This window comes from Lepisosteus platostomus, chromosome 9 (genome assembly GCF_059453375.1).
Source record: "Lepisosteus platostomus isolate fLepPlt1 chromosome 9, fLepPlt1.hap1, whole genome shotgun sequence".
Classification (NCBI taxonomy): Eukaryota; Metazoa; Chordata; class Actinopteri; order Semionotiformes; family Lepisosteidae; genus Lepisosteus; species Lepisosteus platostomus.
Genome location: NC_142619.1, coordinates 39,306,843 through 39,326,295, shown reverse-complemented (window position 1 = coordinate 39,326,295; position 19,453 = coordinate 39,306,843). Strand labels below are relative to the sequence as shown.

Genomic DNA, 19,453 nt, shown 5'->3' with positions numbered 1-19,453 from the left:
ATATAACCAGTCTCCCATCTCTACCTGATTGAAATTGGGTCATTATAGACAGTTTTAGAGTGGTACTATTTCAATAATTTTCAGTTGAAAAAATAAATAATTTACATATTACGTATTGAATTACATATAAAACATTTTATCAACAGGTTCATTCAACTACAATCATCATATCTCACAAACATACAATTGTGAGAAAACACTGACACACCTCAATTTAATCTAATTGGTACTCCTGACTTTAGATAACATTTCATTATTATTAGATGTCATCATCCTGGAGGTCCTAAACTTTTTCCAGCATAGACAGTGAACATTTAAACAATGTGCTCAATTTAGATATGAAAACGTACAATTGTTCGCGGGTTATTTGCTATTCAGATTGTGTTTTTCTCTTATTATGACAGAGACGAAGATCAGATCACATTTAAGGAGCAATTACTGCAGGAATACAGATAATTCCAAAGGGTTCAAAAACTTTTTTCTTACCACTGCACTCAGTTTCTTTTTCGTTTTAACAATGGCTGTGACCAGCAAAAGCTGGAAGAAGTACAACAAAAAGGCTTTAACTGCATCTAATGTAGAGGGAAAGATGATGGTCATCTTTAGGAGCTGGGATTTGTTTTGACAACAAAAGCAACTGATATTGAAATTACTGTGATTTGCAGACCTTGCAGTACACTACATGAATTCTGATGGGAATCTATGCCGCAGATGCCTGCACACATCTTACTTCCCCGAACTCCATACGGCTGAAATAATCACACAAAGTTTACAAGATGCTTTGCTTGCCTGGGGCCTGAAAGAGTAGAAGGAAATCTGCATCTCCACAGACAGTGGAATAAATCAAAGAATGAAGCTGCAGAGCTCAACAAATGGACAAGATGCTATTTAAGGCTTCACCCATCTATCACTAAATTGTCACATTAATTATAATGACTGCCTACTTGTCTTGTTTTATTTAAAGTATTTACTTTTCTCATTGAAAGCCTTTATCTTTACAGTATCAACATACTTCAGAGTTTTGTAATCAGGACAATATGAATAAAATCATTTCTCAATCTGTTCAGGAAAGGAAAACATCTGAAGTTTTGTAAACAATTAGGCCAAATCGATTTACTTAACATTTTTTTACAGCAAAACTATATGTATTAATTCCAGTGATTATACACTGTGGTGTCAAGATGTTTTTTTTTTATTTTGGATACAGTGGCGCATAATTCAAACATACTGTTTAATGCAGTCTAACAGAGTACACTACTGTATATAACAAAATCACCCAACTTTCAGTTGAAACGCTCCTTTCTGTTGTTGACAATTGTTATGCAAATTATTTTTTTCACATTTTCATTTTTGTGTTAAAAGGCAGTATGAAAAAGGATAAGCAAATTGAGTGTCATTAATGTATGTAAAAGACTAGTGAGTGAGTTCTCGGACAGCTGAGAGAGAAGAAAAGCACTGAAATGATTCATAGATGATCTTGTCAACAAATGGCACAAAAGTCACATGACATCATGATATTTCTAGTATCCAAAATATTATTATATGTGTTTGGAAGTACTGTATATTGTACATACCTATTGACAATCAATATGAGCTTCCTCCAAAAATTCTGTTGCAAAAGTAATCCCACAACTGAAGAAGAAAGCAGGGAATACCAGCTACTAATGACTGAAACACCATTTATTAATACACCAGCTGGCAACTGAAAAAATAATAAACCTGTGATGTTGTTGTAGTAGCCCTAATTATTATCTTATATAGTGTATTATATATATATATATTCATATACAATTATTCTGTTCAGCTCACTGTAAAATACAATTCTGTAAATATAATCGTAAGTACTGTATATATATTGGACAAATACTGACCATTTGGAACATAGACTGTACATCTTGGCTATGGACAGGACATAAAGTAAGAAGATACATTTCTTTGCATTCTTTTAGGAAAACCATTTAATTATGTAACTATATTTGAGATTATTCCATTACTTTTCTTAGTAGTCTACTTCTGGAGTCAGACTTTCAGAAATGGCTTCAATTCGTTTTTTAAACGTTTTTGATGTACAATCGATAATTTTTAAATAATCAGTCCTAATTTTGCAAGAAATAACATTAATGACAAACTGAAACATAGACTACAATGTTAATGAGAAATATTTCACTTCATTCATTGGAATTTTGAAATGTAAAATCTGAAATGATTCTTTCAGCGAACATGTTTAATATTTGGTTCAATGCTGGAAGAAGCTACACAAAGCTCCAAATCCTCAATTTAATTAACATGATTCCTTCTGATTCAATGAAACACCTGAGACTTTATTCCACAGTACATGTTCTTTGACCAGAATTTTCAATGCGAAATGCTTGTTTGAGTGAACATAACCACTTAAAATCCAGACTGAAAAACATGATCCTTCCTGATTCCACGACCCATCAGCATCCCGCAACACAAAGTTTAGAATGCACCGATTTAAAGGGGAAGACAAACCCCCAGCTGGCTGTATTCCCAACTTACCTCTCACAAGGTCAACATCTATCAGATCAGGTTTCACATGACCGGTCTTCTTTGGCTTGTTCCTTAGGCCCTGGGAAACAAGACCCCAGAAGACAAGTGTCAGACGTGTGACGGCAGTGGCAGAAAGTGGACAAAAGTGACAAAAGTGAGCTCAGCTTTCGAAGTTGTTAATATGGATTGTCAAACAAAGCAAATAGAAAAGTGGAAAACCCATGCATGTTAGATAATCACACACAGGTTGGAACACAATGTGTTGGACCTGTACAATACATGGAAAATCAAAGACTAAATAGTCCCACAGACTCCTCACAGTGCAAAATGAGCCTAACTAAAGTCATGTTGCCCAAAATTCTTCAGAAGAACCTAGAATTCAGTGTCATCATCTTAAAATGCTCAGATACAAACACGTACAATTGAACTAAGGTATAAATTAGTATTGTTCCTACACATAATATAAGAAAAGGTAAAAAAAAATTATGAGGCTACTTGGCTTATCTTGATCTTTTGGTTTGTAAAGGATCTTTAGGGATATCTTTCAATAACATGACTGGGTAATTAGTTCAAGACACTAGAATGATTTGTGTAAAGATATTCTTCCTTTATTCAGTCTCAATAATCGTCATAACCTTGCTACAGAAAACAAAAAAAAAATTAAAATCCTGTATAAAGCTTACTTGGTTACCATGACAGCAACAGCAGCCCCACACCCTCCCATCATACTATGATCTCTCCTCACATCTTCCTGTACCCACAATGACTGTACTCCAACACCACTACCTACTGTACACGACAACTGAATGTAAGCTGAAATTACACTTAAAACTGTACTAGTTGTAATATTTATTAATAACCGTATTTTTGCACTGTTCCCCAAACTACTTTTGCACTGTTTTTGTCCTGTTGTATTATTTTCTCTGTTTGCGTATTTGCAAAGAGAATTAATTAATATGATTTCAGTGCCTGAAAAATACTCTTTGAACAGCTCAACAACCAACCAACACATTTAATGAGCTTCCATACCTCTCACTAGCTACAGCGAGCATACAGTTATCAATTGCCAGCCGTGTGCTGTTCCTGTTTCACCCGGATGAGCAGGAGCTCACAGCCTTCGGTCTCCACAGAAACTGGGCGCAAACATCTCCTGGTGTCAAGAGAACTCGTTCAGGGCAGCTGTCCCAGCCACCTGCCATTTATGAATGCTATTGCAATTTATATGCCCTAAAAAGCAATTAAAAAATCATTCATTTTTTTTACTACATAATCTTTCCATTAAATGGTTGGTAACCGATATCTGTATTCTCACTGTAGCAAGTGAAAGATATGGAAGCTCATTAAAAGTGTTTGTTTGTTTGACTTAACAGGTAATCAACCTATTTGGTAGGATATTTAAACCCTGATTTAACTGAGATTCCTTCATCTAGGGAAGTGGTTACAGCACAACCATCCTGCTTCAGAGAAGGAAAACTTGCCTGAACTCTGCCCAAGTATCTGTCCAGTTTTCCAACAACTCTGCCAGCCGACTCTCTGTCGTCCATCACCATTTCAGCATGGCTTTGCACCAGACCAGCGGCAGTGTACCAAACCCCTGCCTTTCAGCCATGCTTAACAGCAGAGCTTTCTTGTCTTGCTCTGCCCTTTTAGCTGCACCAAGCCTTCAGTCTCCAATCAGCCCGACTGCTTAGTGCACATCCTTATCCAGTTCAGCTATTTCCCTCAGCTCTAGTGTCTCCTAGTGCCTTCACTGGGACCAAGCACAGGGATTCCTCAGCCTGTCCAACAGATGCAACTATGAACATCCACGTACCGCAACATAACAGTTACTCACCAATTTCTAACAGCATTTTATTGCATAAAAAAATCAACCCGTTTGCCAGATACTGCTAGGATTCATTCAAACTACTAAACCTTACTCCAGTGTGAATGAAAGGTGTGCAATGAACCACAGAAGACCTGCTTTCTTTCAGTTATTAAGAGGAAATACACAGCAGTTTACCTCACATTATTAAACTTAACTGCAAACTGTAGAACGTATCACTGTCAGGCTCATAAGAGCAGCCTGAGATTATGTTGTGTGATACATTTTTTATCACAAAGTTAAACAGCTGTCAAAAATTACCTATTAAAATAATTTAACATACTGAATTAAAGGATAAAATAAATCACAGATAAACATTATAGACACAAAGCAAATATCCACAGAATGTTACAGAATGTTTTAAAATAATATTTTACTTTGACACTGTAATAAAATACGACTAACAAATGGTAGGAGGCTGCAGTATGCATGTTAATTATCCTGTATTCTCTAGGATACTCAAGGACACCTGCACAGACTAGAATTGGGAAGCTCAGGCATACAATTGTAAAACAATTATTTTCATTAAATCATTGTTTTAGTTATTATTTATACGTTTATATATTCTTTGGTTTATAGAGACAAATTGTATCTGCACCTGGTTTTTGATTAAGATTTTTTTCTCTCTTTAATTGTGGGTTGCCATTAAAAGTGGAGGTGGGAGTGAAGAGGTTAGGGCAAAGGTGTTTTTTTTGTTTTGTTTTTTTATTACTGTCTTGAGCACAAAAAACTCAAGAATAAAAATATATTTAAAAGAGGGAAGAATTAAGGAAACACTGGTTCATCTTTCTGTCTATTGGAGGCAGATAGTCCACTTCACACTAAGCACTTATCGCACTAAGCACACATTTGTACAAAGAGCAAGTGGTGAATTCCGTGCACACCAGGATGTCACAGTTATCAAAACTTTCCATTTTGATAAGTCACCACAAGGAGTTAAAGAAGCTCTCAGTAAAAGAGCTGCTGTTTTGTAATAAACCATAACATATGTAAAAAAATGATGAGTTTCCCTTTCCAATTTCAGAACTTGAACAGACTCCAGTCCTGCAGCAGAAAAATCAAGTATTGTATCCACAAAAGACAAGAAAGCAAATAAAAACTACACAAAAGGTTTACAAGAAATCAAGGTTGGGGTTTTCAATCATTCCAATAGCCACTATTGTGACAGAGGAGAAATTGCAAAATAAGAATACTGTACATGGAGAAGTCTGTAACATTAGTCTGTAAAAATAGCTATTATTCAGTTTAAAACACAGACACTTTATTAGCAGCTTAAAGGGTGCTCTGAGAGATTGTTCTGTTAGGGTCCACTTTATGGAGTTGTGAGTCATTATGCAGCCTGAATGGGCACAAATAGTATCCAAAATAGAAAGTATATGCGGTTGGTGACTCAAGAACTGAAGATCTTCTGAGGTGGATCAGTAAATCCAAAGATCAACAACAACAAAAATATTGTTGCCTTTCCCCCCCCCCCCAACTTCAAACACTGTTTCTTCTCACACAGTAGCTGCATACAATGGCTCCACTGTTCTAATTAGGCCTATAAATTTAACAGTTTAGAACAAGAGACTATGTACAGCTCACAATCTTAAAATCTGTACCATCAAAATAATTAAAGTTTCTGAAAATGCAGGGGACATTTGTGTATTGTGACAAACCCAGGTGTTGGGGTATTGTAACGGGATCTTTAAAATAGGTGAGCCCAGGAAAACAGACAAAAGTAGCCATAAAGTACAAAACCTCTTTTAATTGCAGTGTGGTGATAATAAACCAAAACACAAAATAAAAACCCAAGTTCTCTTTGAGCTCCTAACTGAACTTCTTCTCTTCATCTCTAACAACAGACGGACAGTTAAACTGCCAAATAACTTTCCAAATATGGTCTCTTTATCAAAGTTTAAGTTTCACCCAAACACACACAAAGCAGATCGGTTGCTTTCTTCCTTCCAACATGGCTGTGTAGTTCGTTCTGTATGTTCACAACCCTTTGACCCTGTTCTCGATTGTAAATGCACTTACAGTATTCACAGTTGCCATTTAAGTCCCCTGGTTCCTGTGGTACCACAGGGAACTGTACTCGGACCAATATTACTCTTTTATCATCTCAATGCTACTATTTTAATATATTAAGTAACTAGTCATATTTGTAGATTATACCAAATTAACAGGATTAGCAAACACTGTAGAACACGCAAATTAAATGAAAAAAGATTAAGAAAAAAAGATAGAATTCAAGACAAGCATGTGGCAGATTATGTTTAAGGTAGAGATGTGCAGAGTTGTGCAAGAATGCTGCAAAAACTAAATACAAGACACACTGAGCTAGAAAAGAATACTTATGAAAAAGAATAGCTAAAAGTTTTACATTTAAATAAAGGTATGCTACATTAAAAAGTGTATAATACATTTAAAAGGCCTCATTTTGATTATGTTGTACAATTTTTGTCACTATGTTATAGAAAATGTGTTTTTAAGGTCAGCTGTGGATTTATCAGTGCTAATCTTTTGTGGGCATACTGAGTCAGGGGAAAAAGCATAACTTGTTTTAAAGTCATAGGATATCAGATTGAAAAAACATCACTGCTTCTTTTTTAAAAAATGGTGTTTTTTTTAGTTGTAGTTTAGTTGTAGTTGTGGTGTTTTTTTTTTGTTTTTTTAGTACCCTGTCTGATTTAACAACAACAATAATAATAATAGCTTACACTTATATTGCACTTTTCTGGACACTCCACTCAAAGCGCTTTTCAGGAAATAGGGACTCCCCTCCACCACCACCAATGTGCAGCATCCACCTGGATGATGCGATGGCAGCCATAGTGTGCCAGAACGCTCACCACACATCAGCTATCAGTGGGGAGGAGAGCAGAGTAATGAAGCCAATTCATAGATGGGGATTATTCGGAGGCCATGATTGGTAAGGGCCAATGGGAAATTTGGCCAGGACGCCTGAGTTACACCCTTACCCTTTTCGAGAAACACCCTAGGATTTTTAAAGACCACAGAGAGTCTGGACCTCGGTTTTATGTCTCATCCAAAGAACGGATAATGCCGGCCTCACACTACACGACTTTTACTAGGATTTTCAGTCATAGCCTTCATTTACATAACTGTAAGAAAATCACAGCAAGTTCCAGAGAGCCGCAGGTCCCGCCCGTTACCGTCGTGTAGTTGTGTAGTGTGACAACCCCATCGACACAGTCATAGCGCTCTTAACAGCCCCTACGACTCTCTGCGAGGTGCTACGATAATATCAAACTGGTTTGATTTTCTTGTAGCGAGTCGCAAGTCGTAGGGGTGGACTCTTGTGTCTGCGACAGTCAACAGCCAATGAACACTCAACTGGAAGTACAATGCATACAATGCGACTGCAAGGAAAGAAGGAAAACGAGTGCAAATGGAGGAGAGGCTCATAGGACTTTGGAGCCAGCACAGATGTCTGTTCAATGTTTCGCGTTTGTCATTTCCCTTTGTCATTTGTCTGTTGTTTGTTTACTTTCGTGCGGTACTCGTCCTCTTATTCCTGTGTGCTCCACATTGATTGGCCGCCAAAATGAGGTGACCTCACTGTACTTTTGCAGCGCAATACAAGATTTGGAACCATGATGAAAAGTCATGAGGGAATTGTGTAATTAGTCACCCCCTGCGATACCTAGTCATTTAATTTGACACCCTCTACGACAGAAAAGGCAGTGAGAACAACAACTGTAGTTGTTAAATTTGACATGCTCTCTGACTAGAAGTCTTTTCGAGTCATGTAGTGTGATGCTATCTTAAGATAATTCAGATTGCTAGTGCTTTTGCCACAGTCACAGGTAAGTTTCCTTAGCCTGGTTTGTAAGTGTTTATCACAATTATAGAGTTTCGCTTCAGTGGTTTTTACCTCAATTCCCTGCATGGTTTATGATTTTGTGTTACATACAGAGGTGTATCAGAAGGAAGAAACTGGTGAAAACTGAAATAATTATTTAAGATTTTTTCAAATATTTTTATTTTTATTTTAAATATTTTATTTTTCTAAATAAAATCTTCAGGTCCAATTGTAAATCTATACACTAGAAGACATAAATACGATTAATAAGATTTATTTCTGATGTTCGGTGCATTAAAAAATTAGTTTTTGGAACAGGACAAGACCATATAAATCTCACTCAATCATGCCGAAAAAAAAATGTGGACAGGTGAATTAAGTAGTTAGTAAAGAAGTTTATGATCTGGTCTAAAACAATAACTGCCCATACTGTAGCTCTAATGTCAGTGGTTTCATACCAACTCCATCCATTTTCGCATCACTTTCACATTTAGAAACACTTTTTCATTTTGTTTTCAGAAGATGAAAGACTTCTTAAATCACAGGACTTTTTCAAAAAGAGGTTTTCCAGGCATGAGAGAGTGTTTGTTAGTTAATGCCTTGGGTGTGCCTACGCCAGTGTGTTTGAGACCATTACCATGACCAATAAAAAAAATCAAGGTTTTGTTCTGTACATGCCATGTAACCTCCAGCAGCACATTTTACAATACAAATTTACATTTGTATTGACACAACAGACTTTTAAAAGTGCATGTCTTTTCACATTAAACTTTTCACTATAGTCACAACAGCATATACTGTATGAAACTGCATCTGCACAGTATGTGCTTTTCACACATTGCTGCCTGGACAGCTAGCCTACACTTAAAAAACATTTTTAACCTGATAGATGCTACTGGATTCCGTCTATGGTTTATATTCACTTTAATTAATTTTCAGTCACCGTCCTCGGTGGACAAGCTGAGGGGAGCAGGGGTCTTTGGTTCTGTTTATGAAATGGAGTGGGCAGGTGTCGAGGTCTATAGAGGCTGCAGCTGCCAACAGACAGAGAGGTGAGATTTCCTTTGCAGACAGTGGAAGGCTTCAGACCACTGAGTTCCTACTTAAGAATCAATAAGGACCCAGTTCACCCAAGACCTCGTTTCAAGTGTTCTACTTAATGTTTAGATTGACCTACCTGAAGCAGAAGTCCTTATGCAATTAAAATTAGGTAAGAAATTACATGCAGTAAGTGATTAATGATTGTCATAACAAAAGGGGTGTGATCTGATACAGTATTTGTGCAGTATAATGGCTTTTTTATTGATTTCCAACTGTCAACAGCTGGTCACACAAATGTGCATATCGGTTAAGGCAGACCAGAATACCAGAATGCACTAGCTCACCACAGCAGAGCAAGGGGCACAAGCAATCCCCTGAAGTACTCACCAGACTAATAAACTGCACAGAGATGTGACAGCATCAGAAAGGAGGAAAAGCAAACTGCAAACATAAGGTGACTAATCGGGGAAAAAATTACTAACCAGAAAGTCACAAAAGTACATTTTTCAATGAAAGACAAAAACACAGGAGCAATCCCAGCTTTAGAATAAGAATTTAAGCTTTAGAATTTAGAATAAGAAAATATCTAACAGAAATATTCACAGTACAATTTAGGGATTGGCATGCGCTGCAAAAGTAAAGACAAATGAGTGTTTTAATAAAGGACAGAGACCAACAATACAGAATTAAAGGACTGCTTATAGACCACAACAATTTACCTTGATTTCTCTTTGTTCTACTGACTTTTCCCATATCTGTTGATCGTAGGCCCCAATCTGTAAACAACAAATAAGTAAATTAGTCTTTTTTTGTGCTTCTGAAGATGCTTCTGCTGTTGGACAGTCAATTCCTTAAGGTTTTAAACAAACCTTAATAAGAAAAATCAGCATACAAATTAAAAGACAAGATCACTCTTAATCTATTTATCACAGAACATCATGATATACACTATATAAGTATGTTTGTCTCTGTGGAGCTTAATCAATTATTAAAATGTTAGTGTAAGAATCCTATATGACTTTACATGGAGGGCAACTACTTTAGAGATGAGATACACCTGGAGAAAATGCAGTGGGAACATAAGGCAGCCTTCAAAATGACTGTAAAATGAGGTACTCATGCAGAGTTTCAAACTCAGCTCCTGGAAGTCCTCATATTTTCTGTTTTTTTTGTTCAAACCTGAGTAGGCAACTAAACAATTAACAATTAAAACAATAAACATATTTTTTTTCTATCTTTGATCTATATATGGTATTTATTTTGGTATTTTATAGCTGATTATTCAGAACATTTACTTTATAAGAGGTACAGTGTTCTACAATGCACTTCTGCACCAAGTTAGACATATTACTAATTACACAGTTAATTAAGCAATCAGGCTAACGATGTCACTGTGGAGCTCAGGCAGAAATAAAACTACAATTCACTATTCACTCCAGGACCTTCACTCAAGAACTTTCCCCCATCTTTCATTCCTATGGACTTGTAAAAATTATGGTTGAAAAAGAAAAGACCAACAAAGCACATACACAGGACTCGAAATACAAAAAATATGCTGCAGAAGTGTAACAGTAACCCCGCAGCAGTTGTGTAAACAATGAAAGCTGACACTTAACCAGGCCAATGCTCTGTGAATGTGAAGATGGCAAATGCCAAAGTGCTAAACACGTTAACTGACATACGCTTTACCACAAGATCTGTGTTCTCCTGGAGACACAAGTGGATATAAAAATGACAGTGATTCTACAGGAGATACATCTTTAAACAAAGGGACAAAACCCTAGTCATGCGGATGATGTTGACTCAAAGGGGATCCTTTAAAAAAATAAGTTGAATACATTCTTGATTAAACAACCAAACAAGCAAGGCGGACCAAATGGCATCCTCTCATTTGTAACTGTTTTTGCACTGCTACATTTTTACTGTACGTTCTACAGTTTAAAAGTTTAATTTTTTTTTATTTTTTTTACTCATTCAATCATGAATTAGAATTTTTTCTTTACACCTGACAAATTTGGAAAAAAAATCAACCGTCAATCAAGTCAACTCGCATCTTAAACTCTAAAATAGGCAAGAAATGAAGGATTCGTCCCCTGGGGCTTGATCTGTCGAGCTGTCGGTCATTTTTCACATCATGTATTATGGTCTCCACAATACTTACAGGAGAGTTAGTAGAAAAATTAGTGCTCTCGCTGACAGTATTAAAAAGCCCTCAGATGCCTTGCCAATCACATGATTGACTTCTGAGTTGCAGGCCAAGACACCCCCGCACAGCGCTGCATCACAGCATTGGAGATGCTCAGCCAATAGTCTTCTGCTACTTGGGGGATCACAGTCACTGACAGTACAGAGTACAAGTACCTTTACTGGTGTTAAAGAACATTCTAAACAGTAACATTTTGATGATCTCTTATTCACACTATTACTGTAAGTGAACAATCTTCTTGCTAAGAACAGTTTTTTAAAGATGTTTTTCTGATGTTACATGTGAAAGCAACTATTCGGATACCACACAATTGTGCCTGAGAATATCTGCTAATTATACAAACAGGCTTTTCATCTGAGGAGCAAGGTTTATTGAAAACTGACATTTAACAGCTCTTTCTAGGTTGAAATTACCATGTATATTTAAGTTAAAACCAAAGGGCCTTAAAGAGTGGTATCTGGCAGCTAAGCACACACCAACATTCACATTGATATACAAGAGTACAGTAATGAAACAACATTTTTTGATGTTCCACCTGAAGAACATGCTTGACATTTATGGGAAAAGCAGCTAAAACCATTTTCTTTAGAAACAATATGATATTTCCTGCATGTCAGATGTCTGTAAAGAAAACTAGACCTAAACCAAAAGACCTTCAACCTCCAGGCTGTCAGCAGACGCTTTACTAGTGTCTGAAAGCTATTCCTGTTTTTTTTAAGGAGCCCAGCGGAGTGCGCTCATACAGTACTTTTAAATTATAGAAAGAAAAAAGACATGTCATTCTAAACCTACCACAACTAGAAAGGCAAGATTTATTTACAAACATGTATAAAAAAGAAATATAAACACCATACATGTAAATAAATATTCACAGACATAAATACTCAACAGAATCTTTTTTGTATGTCTAATTTTCTCTCTGATTTCAGATCCTGTGCTCTTTTGTAACAGGTTTATTATGCAGGTCTCTGCTGACAATAACTTTGGAATTGATTTTTCTCCGGAATGGTATTGTATTGCACTGGCGTCGTGAGTATTTTTTTTCTCTGAATCCAATCAGACATTCTCACCCCCAACCCCATGATCTCTCGTCCCACACTCAGAGGGCAGGCAGTCCTGCTCCATGGCCTGGCCTGATAACCACAGCTGGAGCTGTCTGTTACTGGCTGGAGCCGACTCGCAGCTGCTTCCTCTAAATATTCACACGGACACTACCAAGTTCTGCAAACTCCAGTTAGAGCTCACCTTGGTCAACTCACCTGACATTTTGTGTGCTTTTGCCATGATTTTACTTTAGTTTTTCAGAGGTTTACTCTGACATCAACTTTCATTGTGATTTACGACACTGGGCCACACCAATATAAATATGGCTTCTTAAACATTATAGAGGTACAGTATAGAATGGCATTCCAATGAGGTAAAGCACAATGAAGGCATTTTTGCAACATAGGAAACCTATGAAGAACTAAAGTAAAATCATGATGAATCCAAATTGAATGTACTTAAGTCTTATAATACATTTTCCAAGGTAAAATACACAAAGGGGGAATAAATCAACACAGTTACATTGGTTAAACCACCTTTTTTACAGAAAGGCAACTCCTGTTGTTCATGTATAAACACTGTTGTTTCCACAGGGAAAGCAATAACCTTAATAGTGATGGCGTTGGTGATAAACTGTAAAGTGTGTATTGGCTTAGACTTACTGTAATTGTAAATCTGTGGGCAGAATACTACACATATATACTTATTAATCATTAAAAATTCAAATTGCTTATCCACTGATTTTACGTTCTAGATTATACAGTTAAGCTTTATGATCTTTATGATTGGCGTTGGTCTCTGCTTCACTCATGTCACTATTTGAGTCAAAACTTCACCAAGTAGAGACCTACAATGGGCAGAGTCCCTCCAAAGTAAGGATTAGAAGGTCATTTTAGGACAACAGATTAAAATAGAAAAACAAGTGAGAATGTAGATTATTGATCAAAATTAATTCTATCTTTGCACCTCTGAATATGTTCTATGCTAAACTGTATCTTCAATTTACACACTCATTTGTATACATGTGTACAAGCATACATGTGTGAAAATAATTTAAACCAGCCACATAAAAAGTAATTCTCGTGTTTAGATAGATACAAGATTATTTCTAGCCTGAGAGAAGAGGTACCATGTATTCATTACTGTAGTATTTATATAGTATACAGATATTTGTACTGCATGAGTAGTGTTCTAGTCTAAGAAGCATCAAGTCACAGGTACACGATAAATAGTTCTTAATAACTGTGTTGAGGAGTGAGTCTTGAATGGCGTGGCAGAGATCCTGATGCTGGACCTGGGTAGTGGTGTACACTAATCCTCACAGTGCCCTTTAGCAGCAGTGGAAACACTAAATAATTTATTAGTCATCATGAAACATGTATTGCCAAGGAGTCTTGAGAAAAGCCAGTGATACAATTACATTCGGCATGTCGGTGACATATCACCATGGCAATAAACTCAAGTATGCTTTAACTGAACAACCCCTAACATCTGAGGGCCTAGCAGATTAATCAGGCTACAATATAGCCTGAACCCAAGCCAAAGACGGCTTTAGACTTACAAATTCAAAAGCCATCCAAAATCCAGCCTCTGGTTTTGTCATATTTTCTTCAGAAGATAGTTGTTTTTATGCTTTGTACAGTAAGGCTCTTAAATCTTTATTTGCACCATACTTTAATAATAGGTTATAATATTATTATATTTATAATGTGTGCCCTCTTTGCTCTATTTTTTGCATTGGAAAATCCCGAAGCAGAGAATCTCTGTTTTGTCCAAACAGGAAATGCAAAATAATAAGCCTACATTTAATAGCAAGTGGCAAGAAATTAATTATAAATTCTGGAGACCCTGGCAGTGTATCTTTGTCCATTGTGTTCACTCCTTCTAGCAATCTGAGACGTACCTGTCAGTAACACAGGAACGATCATCACAGAATGCTCCCTCCTCTGTCTTAATGAATAGTGCAGGAGAACAGGGTATGGCCTGTGCTCTGGTGAATAGAAATATTGGGTTGCTTGTAAGCACATATTGGTGTTAACAATGAACTCTCTTTACACTTCAGACTACAAAAAATTCAGCACAGATATTTGAAAATGTCCTTCCAGATTGTCAGCTCTAAGTTATCTTTTCTCATTATAATAATTAAGGGTTGACTGACTGATAGACTGACAGCTCCACAAACTTTATTCTTTCAGACAAGCAGGGATAAAAGACAACCCTTTTTATACTAAAATGCAAAATACTGCTCACTTCAGCTCAGAAAAATCACATTGACCTCTAAATCACATTGTTTTTGCTGCCCCTTTAGTCATGCTGCAAGACGAGGCTTAAGATGCTCTAAGTTTTATCAGTCAAGAGGAGTTTCAATACCTGACAACACCTATAGTCAAGGGTCTAAAGTACTGTGAAGACATGGTAGAACATGCATGCTTTTGTGCATGCACTAAAAGTAATCTTGCACTTTTAGCCTTAATATGAACACAGTGCAGGGAGTGAGAAATCAGTGACATTTTAATCAGATTACACAAATGAAAACTAAAATTCAGTTTCTGTTGTGTTTTACTTGATTTTATTCAACAGACCACCAAATCAATTCTAATATAGATTGACCAAAGAATAACGACAATCACAATACTAATACCTAAGGGAGCATTTAAAGATGTAGGGATAGAGAACATCATATAATGCCACAGAAATAATATGTATTTTCCATATCATTCTATAGGTTGTTAATTAAACATATTGAATAGTTAAATGAAATACTCTTAGCCTCCCAACTCAAATTCAGTACACTGGAATATGTTAAACTGGGATCTTAACTATTAGTCAGCTTCTCTGCTGGTTACAACAGCATTAGCATCCATGTAAATACTGTCAACAACACAACACCACTCCTAATGACGGCCCTTCTACTACCGTACAGTAGTCCTGCCTACACTACTGTAACTCCCTCTTGGCCAACACCACCAGCCCACTCCAGTTCATCCAGAATTCTGCAGCTCAGCTTGTCATTTCTCTTCCTTGCATCTCTCATGCAAATGAAATTAGTGAGACTGAAATGAGTTCTTCTCCATTGCTGCACACATCCAATTCAAAATCCTAGACCTCACCTATTACTGTCTCAACAGGCCCTGTTCATTCTCCTCACTGTCCCCTCAGTGGAGGAATGAACTACCCAAAGAAATCAAACCTGATCAGTCCTTGACCACCTTCCAGTGCATGACCGAGACACCCCTGCTTAGACAACGCCCATTATCATTCCACCTTCAACAGGACTGGACAAATGTTTTCAATTCAGAATCTGATAATCTGCTAATTGCACACATTGTTATTATACAGAGCTGCAATTTACACAGTGAACAACAATTTCTGCATTTCTCATTCACGCACAGCAAAAAAGAGAAGATAAAAAAATCAACACATCTGAACATACTGAACATTTGAAGACAGCCTTCAAATAAGAATTCAGACCAATCATACATTTGGGAAATTATATTCAAGTTCATAAATAAATGAATGAAAATGCATAAGTCATTGACATCTATGGATATGAATCTTTAAAAGGTCTACGTAATAAGTGTAACAAAGTCATGTTGCACTATTCCGTGCATTTTTGTTGAGGAAAAAAGTTTGTTAATGGTGAGCAAATCTTTGCCACTCCTACACTGTCCTGTTGTGTCGTAAGGAGATACTTGTGTTAAAAGATGTAATGTCAACATTTCTTGTTTATACCAGTTGACACACAGAGCAGACAAGCCATCGTTATTTGCTGCAGTATAATTATCCGGTACACTGACATAAACAGATGGAATTACACACATGACAAGAGGAGCCTTCACCCCACTGCTAGTTTAATCCTACTGATTTTAATTTAGGGAAAGCATTTTGCAGATTTAAAATAATTTAAATTTTCAATGTGAAACTTAAAACCTGGCCCAGAGCTCAGGTCATGCAAGGCTTTCCATGGTAATAAAACCGGGAGATTTAAGAATGCTTAGGCAGAGATCTTGCCTCTGAACAGCGGTCGTTAGTTATGTAATTTAATATGCCATATGCACTCAGCTACATTGGGACAGAGAGCAGGATGTGTGCTGGGACAGTTTGATGCACAGTTCAACTGGCAGCACACCAGCTTTGATTCCCGATTAGTACATAATAGCATTAATAAGGAATGACGGCAACAGGAAAAGGCTGTTCACCTTAACAAGTCTGAACCCGCTCTGCAGTCTCCCCTGTCTTCCCCTTCCCCATATCCCATCACAGTTCACCTATCTCTTTCTTGTTTTCTCCACAGCCTGAAGTCTCTCAATGCAAGACTACCAGGAGGCACTCATATTCTGAGATTCTGACTGGCCGAGTAAATGTAAAGTGTAACGTAAGTTTGTAAAGAATAATAATAGGCCATTTATGTGGCAGACAGCAAGGCAACATAGCTGATTCCAGTCTGGGGGAGAGTTTGTGAGAAGTTTTCATTTTCTCCCTGTGGTTTTATGGGTGGTCTCTGGGAGCTTTGATTTACTCCTACCTTCCACAGACATGATGTCTAGGTTAATCGGTATCTCAAAATTGTCTTCTCTTATACAAGTTAATGTCTGAATGCTTGCCCTGTGATAGACTGGTGTACCGTTCAAGGTGTATCCTGCCTTACACTTATTGTCCGCTGGGTTAGGCCCGGGTTCACCACATCCCTATATTGCACTAAACAGTTATTGGAAATGGACTCTTTGTGGCTCACATACAGGAACTAATCGGCCTCAGCACATAACTCCAGACCTGTATAAACTGTATAAAGCTCCCGTTGAAAATCAGAGTGGATTTTCACAGTAAGTTATCTTGCTTAAACATAAATCACTGAGCAGTGTAGCTCCAGGTTACTCTATGACTTAAACTCTAATACTGAAAACAATTATTCTGAGAACTACTGATTCAGGTCTTCTTGCTATACCTAACTACAGGTTCTAAGCAATGTTTGATAATCCTTTTCTTGTACAGCTTCACAATTGTACAACTAATTCTTTCACAATTTCAGGTTTCTACTATTTTCTAAATGTATTAGACTGCAACTGTGGATACTTTCAAAAGCTCATTTAAATAGTATTTTGCTACAGCTTTTTAATTGCCCCATATTCATTTTGCTTTGAGAGACATCAGGCTGTGGATAAAACAACAAAGAAAAGAGGTGAACTTTGATGGGATATGGGGTTAGGGGAAGACCTTTTTTGCATTTTGTATATCACTTTTGAGCTTTTTGGAACACACTCCAGAAAATATTAAGTACATATACAAAATATAAGATGTCCATTATTGGTCAAAACTGTTACTAAATATTTCTCTAGTATCTACTATATCATTTCATAAGATTGAGTCCACCAACATATTCTTGCGATATTATATTGCACCATCCAGAAGCAGTGTAACTGCACAATCGCCTCCTCAACAATTCAGTTCCAAAGAGCTGCTTTTGTAGAGTTGACTTCCCCAAAGAGGTCAGGTCCCTGCTGTACAGGAGACCCCATTAATGTCTGGAATGATGAAGGAGTTATGCAAGATGCTGAAGGTAAGACACATCAGGACATCTGGGAGCAGAATAGGTGATGTGCTATATTGGGAATTCTATTTAATAACCGCACACATTTGAATTATACTGCACATCAACATAACTTATCACTATGAATCTCTATTTTAGAAAATGAATATTGATTAAAGATTTTTGTTGGCATTTTTGATTATTTCTATTTCCCGACTGGTTATACACTTGACTGCAGTCCCAAAATCGAAGACTGGTTATTCGGTAACAAAACAAATTCATTGACTGTACAGCAAAATTTTACAAATTCTGAATTCTGCACAAATCCTTTAACTTGAAAGTACGTCGAAAAGCCCTGGTCTCACCACGGAGGAGAGCATGAGATTGCGAGAGTGGTGACATGAAGCGCTGCAGCTTCACGTTGCAGCTGATTCAACCGGTTGAAGTTGAAGGCCGAGACAATTCAAGAAAGAAAAACGCATAAAAGGAAAAAAGCATAGCCTCCATAAGCATTCATTTGTATGGTAGGTCCCCCCTTGCATTGATCAAGCAGAAGAAAATCAACTACAGTGACAAGCAGAAAAATAAATTAATTCACAACAGACTGACTGATGGGGAGGTCTAAATGCAACAGCCTGGTTGAGCACTTCTCATTGCCATAGAACTCCACTTTGACTGACTATGTGGTGCTACTCTGACAAAGTCCCTCCTGCCTTCCTGAGGGCTCACCCTCATGTTGCAACAGTCCAGCAGTACAATGCATGTCCTCATGCAACTACAGATGAGAGAAGAAGCTGTGAGAAGAGAACAGGACCGTAATGCTGTGCACACCCTGCTTGCCACACTTAGGCCACACTGAACATTTGGCCATCTAGGGTTCAGAAACCACTGAACAACCACATGTTTGCCTAAGTTCTGTGAGAAAAAAGGGACTGATCTCACAAGACTGCAATTTGGTATAAAGCCTGCATCCTAGATATATAGCTTGTATTTTTTCTAACAGTTGCCACCCATGTGACTACAGTTTGACTTTCAGTTAGACCCCCTGAAAATCTGCCCTAATGGTGACAAAGGGTATTCAACATCATTATTTTACTCATTTTATATCTGTTCACTGAAAAATAAGGATACCGGTTCCAAAAAATGTCATTTTCCAAATAACGTTGTGAAATCTTGCTGATTTTAAGTGTTAAGGCTCGCATCCCCCTCAGTACACAACCAGGCCCTTTTGCAAAGGATGAGCAAGAAATTCCACTGGAAAAAGTTTGTAATCTAAGCAAAATCAGTGTACTTCCAATGCCAAGATATTGTATTGACAGCACTTTGTTTTAGAGTTATGCTCTGTAGTGAATTCAAAGTTCCTTCTTTCTTATTCAGCACTGCCAAGTGTGTGAAGTAAGCAAAGATTTGAGGGCTCTGGCAGCTCCTCATCCCCTTTGTTTAACTTGGATT

The 19,453-nt window shown here is 37.2% G+C and overlaps 1 protein-coding gene across 3 annotated transcripts in view; it reads right to left on the bottom strand.

The window, feature by feature from the left end:
* phtf2 (putative homeodomain transcription factor 2) overlaps positions 1–19,453 on the bottom strand; it is a 100,828-nt gene that overhangs the window by 38,413 nt on the left and 42,962 nt on the right. For 2 of the 3 annotated variants that reach the window (XM_088644979.1, XM_088644981.1), the window contains exons 3-5: positions 9,944–10,000; positions 9,612–9,623; positions 2,521–2,590 (exon numbers count right to left, since the gene is read on the bottom strand). In XM_088644979.1, the coding sequence (XP_088501105.1) occupies positions 2,521–2,590; positions 9,612–9,623; positions 9,944–10,000 (139 nt within the window). The remainder of the gene's footprint in view (positions 1–2,520; positions 2,591–9,611; positions 9,624–9,943; positions 10,001–19,453) is intronic. The other variant, XM_088644980.1, reaches the window with a different exon arrangement.